The 5,402-nt window shown below is 37.9% G+C and overlaps 1 protein-coding gene across 1 annotated transcript in view; it reads right to left on the minus strand.

The window, feature by feature from the left end:
* Nucleotides 1–305: 305 nt before the first annotated feature.
* The window catches only part of LOC103799413 (semaphorin-3A), a gene marked incomplete at both ends in the record, with an annotated part of 17,457 nt that continues 12,360 nt past the window's right edge, over nucleotides 306–5,402 (minus strand). The window contains 2 exons of the mRNA XM_009071733.1: nucleotides 306–347; nucleotides 2,999–3,090. Coding sequence (XP_009069981.1) covers nucleotides 306–347; nucleotides 2,999–3,090 — 134 coding nt within the window. The remainder of the gene's footprint in view (nucleotides 348–2,998; nucleotides 3,091–5,402) is intronic.

Below are 5,402 nucleotides of genomic sequence, written 5' to 3' on the forward strand. Positions count from 1 at the left end.
GGCCAAAGTGCAGGACCAGCACTTAAAAACATTGTACAATGTGGAATTCACTTTTTTCCCTAGAGAGCCACCAGACAGCTGGTTAGTTTGTGTTTAGTTTCCACCTTACCAGTAAGTAACATAAACTAGACTTTTCCTTTCTCTGTTGCATGTCACATTTTCCTGAGAAATTACTGATGTTTATGTAAAGGGATGAGATGCTGCTGCAGCAATTAATATGTCTCTGCTGACTGCCAAGTTACTGTCTCTAAGAGACAGAGACCAATAAATATGTGAAAGTGATTTAACGTTTGTACACATTGTACCTGCTTTGTGGAAATCTTCATTGCTGAAATAACGGTGGGTTCCTAGGGAAAAATAAGAGTTAAGATAGAAAATGAGCTATAAACATAAAAATTCTATTACAATGTTATTTGCACAATCTAGAAACCCTGGAATTAAACTGGACACTCCCTAGTAACAGCTCTTCTTGTTGTCTTTTCTAGCTGTACATGAATTGGAATGAATATACATATCTAGGTGCATCTTTGATTGCTATGTTGATTGTAGACATATCATTTTCCATGATTATTACAGTTTCATTGTCATTACTTTGCCACTAGTTTCACATCTTGAAATGACTTTCTACACTTCATATCAAAATTGCACGTAAAGAACCTTCCAGGTAATATGAAAATAATAATGGCTATATGAAAATTCATAGATGCAATATATTAAAGATGATAACACTGAAATAAACCACATATTTTTTCCCATATCAAGGTGAAAAAACCCATTCATGTGAAGTTTTATTCATAAAACCAAGTCTTAATCCCAAGCATAATCTTGTGGACTGGACCACACTATTCATGTACATTTGCAGAATACAGAAATGGATAAGAGGCTTTTTCCACCCTGGAATATCCATTATTTAATCAACTCTTACACCTTTCAGTCCCAGTTTCTTGGATGGATTTTAATCTTGAGAGTAAAAGTAACATAATTTGGTTATAAAGTGTGCAAGTTAATTCTGCATAAACTTCATACCATCTAAAAATCTGCCATTTATCTCCCACATTTTGGTTATGTGCATTAATAAAGTCCTTATTAAGCTTTTACACTTGTGCAGCTTTCAACTTGCTGCTCCTGAGAGAGTTTGCTATGGGTCAGTGGATGGGAAGCATGTGGACTTGCCTTTACAGAGGGGTTAATAGACCTTAGATTAGAAAGCATCAATTAAATGCACCATTTGAATGAAAATTCAACTCATTAGGTTGTTTGCTCAGCTGTTCAGAGATCTAGTGCACAAATGGGGTTAAAAGGGACATTGGTTGTCAGTGTAACAGATAGGAAAGACTTAGCTCTGTGGAAGTATAAGTGAAAATCATTGTACTCAGCACATCACAGTACATTGTTCACGGTGCACATAGACTAGTAACTGCAGAAAACTTACATCTGGCTAAGGTACATGTAAAATCTGCTGCAAATTCCCCATTGAAAGATTCATATCTCATGCACACAAATTCTGCTTACTCCACTGATGTACATTAATGCTCCTTTTACAGCTTAAAGACATGCCAAAGGACATAAATGAGCTTTCAGCTAAATCAGAACACCAAAATCCTTTTGTGTAATGGAAAAAAACCCCAAAAACACAGGTAAAGCAAAATCTGGAATTTGAATTTGCCATTAACAGTTGTAATTCTGTAAAACCTTTCGGATATAAAACTCACTGCATTTAGTTTCCTTCTTTTGCTTTTAGAGTTCTGTGATCTCCTTTAGCTTTGCACTTCTACTTGATTTAGGGAAGAGACTCATCCATTATCAACAATTGCCAAATTACCCTGCATTAATGTAATGACTTTTGGGTGCAGAAAAAAAAAAAGGAAAGAAGAAAAGCTGGGAGCCACAAATTACTTGTCTCATTTTCTTCTCAGACTTCCTACTTTACTTTTCATTTCTGCCCTTAAAAAACCCCACGGATTGCAGAAACAGAGACACCCATTTTTTTTCCAGCTTGCACTCAAAGCAGTGCTTTCTGTGCAAGGTTGGTACCAGTAAAGGCAAAACTGCACATAAGAAGCTCAGTTTAGCTGTGCTGTCTCTGTTCAGAATATAAAGATGAAGGGATGGCAGTTGAGTTTGATGAGGACACAGTGTCTGGGCCTCTCTGGCAGGTTCAGGGCACAGTGTTTGTCACATCTGGAGGCTCTTGAGCATCAGCCTCATGCTGTCTGATGCTCCCAGCTAGGTATCACAAAGCCTGGAGCCATAAAGCAGCACTGACACAAAGAATAACGTGGGGAATGGAGATGATTCGTTGTTGTGTACAAAACACAAGACATCCCTGTGTTCTGTCTGGAAAGTGTTTGAAAGGTTTCCCCAGCCTCTCCTTGCAGAAGTGCCTATGGGATGCTGCATATTTTTTTAGGTGGCTCAGATAGGAAAAGTGCAAGAGATTGATTTTCACCTCAAAAGGACTCAAGTTTAGGCGGTGTTTATGGTGTCTTATGTCAAACCATCAAAATGAGACCCTAAAGTCACCTTTGAAAATATAAACACTTTCTTTGTTCCTCAGGTTGTTAGGTGTAAGAAATCTGGGCAGGTCACTGGTTTTCCTATCTGGTTACAATATGCTGATAGTCTGAATAGTGTTAAGAGTTGATGCAACTATAAATTCATGTATTGCATCTCTCTGGGGGAGAAAACAGACAGGAATTATTCCCAGCCTTGCACAGGTAGATATTTAACCCCAGCATACAACAGCTCTAAGCTTCAGAAATACTAATTTCCTTTTTGAACCACAAACCCAGAGCACAGAATGCCATTTCTTATATCATTAACCTCCAGCTCACGCTGAAAGTTTCAAGGTTTATTTTGACTAGTGTCTGGGTCTCTAAATGACAAGCTAATTAGAGGGGTATGCCAAGCTATTCCTTGGTTAGACTTCAAGAAGTTGAGTTTGTAGCTATCCACAGAGAAATCTACAACCTGACACTTGAAATTTAGCCTCACTTACCCGAAAGACTGTCATTTCTTCCAGCAAGACTTCCTCTAGTTCGTGCCAAGTCTCTTTAGGAATTGAAACCACTTTAAGAACTGTTCCAATATCTTGAAAAGCAAAGAAAAAAAAAAAGTTTTCAGGTGCTTAAGTACTTCAGGCTTGTGGCAGGCAGAGTTTCTTGTAGAATGGAATTATTTCACAAATGAAGTTTGTGAAATTACATGTGTCTCTGCACTCATTCAAAATAACAACTGCTATTCAAATTAACCTCAGAAAACACTGAATTGCACGAGGAAATTTCACTGAAGTCTTCCATTACCAAAATGCAACAAAGAAGATAAATACTACTCTAGCTATTAATGAACAAACAGGACTGAAATACTATTTAAGGGACAGTATAAAATGACAGATGCTTAATTGAGGAAGGAAATGCACTAAATTTACCCAGGCATGTTTTATTGTCTATTTTGAGTATGATGTTTGTCTTTCTTAAAATGCATGTGAAGATACTGCAGTATGGATAGAAAACCATCTGGACAAATGTTGTTAGACAAATGAAGCTGTTAGGTCTCCTAAGTACATGCAATCTTCCCTGTGTCAAACAAAGTGCTTAAGATGTATAAGCCCCTTAAGGCATCTGTTTTTCTCTGTGGGTTAGGTACTGGTTGTCACTGGGGGGGAAAAAGCAATAAAACTTGTATCTTTGGTTTAGAAGTAGGTGTGGGTCAGAATATTAAACAGAGAATCACAGAATCAACCGAGTTGGAAAAGACCTCCAAGATCATCAAGTCCAACCCTACTGTGGTTACCAGACCATGGCACCAAGTAATACTTTATCATTTACACTCCTGGAGTTTGGCAATTGCTTTAACATGATCAAGGGCAGCACTTGAAATTGCAGAGTTACAGCCTTTGGTTGGGACTTAGGAGCATCTCTGTTTCACAGCTTCTGCATGTGTGGCTTATTTCTTTGTTTCCATGAAAAGAATTTCCAGGGAACAACACCAACAGCACAAAGAATCATTTCTAGGCTGGCACACATCACTGCAGACTCTCTGAAATGCAAACACTGTAAGTGACTTTGCTTTTTACCCAGGTAAGTGTATTGCCACGTAAATACACCACAGATATAACAACTACATCCCAGAGAACTGTTCATGTAGTGCCTTCTACAGCAGCAACAATTTAGGAAAACACAAGACATTTTAAGCAGATAAAATTCTCAAAGAACTGCAAAGATCAACGTTCTTAAAACAAGAATCAATCATCAATTGCAGAAAATTAAATATATATACATTGGACAAGTATATATCTATTTGTGTGTGTTTGTTGAAAGTTCTGATTAAAAAGGTGACAACTCACCACTTCTATATTGAATATCTGCACGAAGTTTCAACAGATTATCCACATAGAAAATTTTTATATGGTAACTGACTGAAAAGATGTCCATACTGTCATACCAGCTAGGAAGTTGGAGTGCATGGGAGACTGGGAGGAGACACAGCTGGGACAAGTGACCCAACCTGACCAAAGGGATATTCCATACCATAGGACATCATGCTCAGGGTATAAGGTAGGAGGAAGAAGGAGGAAGGGGAGGATATTTGAGGTGATGGTGTTTGTCTTCCAAAGGAACCATTAGGTGAGATGTGCTCCTGCTCTCCTGGAGGTGCTGAACACCTCCTGCCCATGGGAAGCAGTGAATGAATTCCTTGTTTTGCTTTGCTTGTGTGTGTGGCTTTTGCTTTCCCTATTAAACTGTGTTTATCTCAACCCATGAGCTTTTCTAGCTTTTACCCTTCTGATTCTCTCCCCCATCCCATGGGTGGGCAGTGTGTGAGCAGCTTTGTGGGGTTTGGTGTCTGCTGGGGTTAAACCACAACAATATCTTAGGAAATTAAGAAGTAATTTTCCCCCCAGATTATGTACATCACTGTTTTCTTTCATTAGTCACAACTTCTTAGTTTCTTCTTTAAAAAGAAAAAAAGTTATTTTTTTAAGCAAAGCACAACTATATTTAGGCATCTCCATGTGCAAACTAAGCTAGCAAAATATACTAGATAAGTGGTTTTGGAAGTGGTTTTCATTATGGTTTCTGCTACTAATTGAATCTAGTTAATTGACGAAATACTGAGAACGGTACAGAACAAATGCAATATAAACTTTAAAACTACAAGGAAAAAAAATCCACATTTCTACAACAGAGTAATTCAGAACAGATAATTTAATGCCAGTTATATCTGTAATTTAATGGCTGAGTTCATTTCCTTAATTATCCTGAGAATCTGATGACTGTGGCTTTGAGGAAAATAAGGGTAAGAACCAGAGAACTCTGATCTAATGAATATAACAGAGGGTCAATGTGTCACAACTGTATTCTGTATTGGACTGGGACTGTCCTCAGTCACATCAAATGCCA

Source organism: Acanthisitta chloris, unplaced genomic scaffold (genome assembly GCF_000695815.1).
Source record: "Acanthisitta chloris isolate BGI_N310 unplaced genomic scaffold, ASM69581v1 scaffold5693, whole genome shotgun sequence".
Classification (NCBI taxonomy): Eukaryota; Metazoa; Chordata; class Aves; order Passeriformes; family Acanthisittidae; genus Acanthisitta; species Acanthisitta chloris.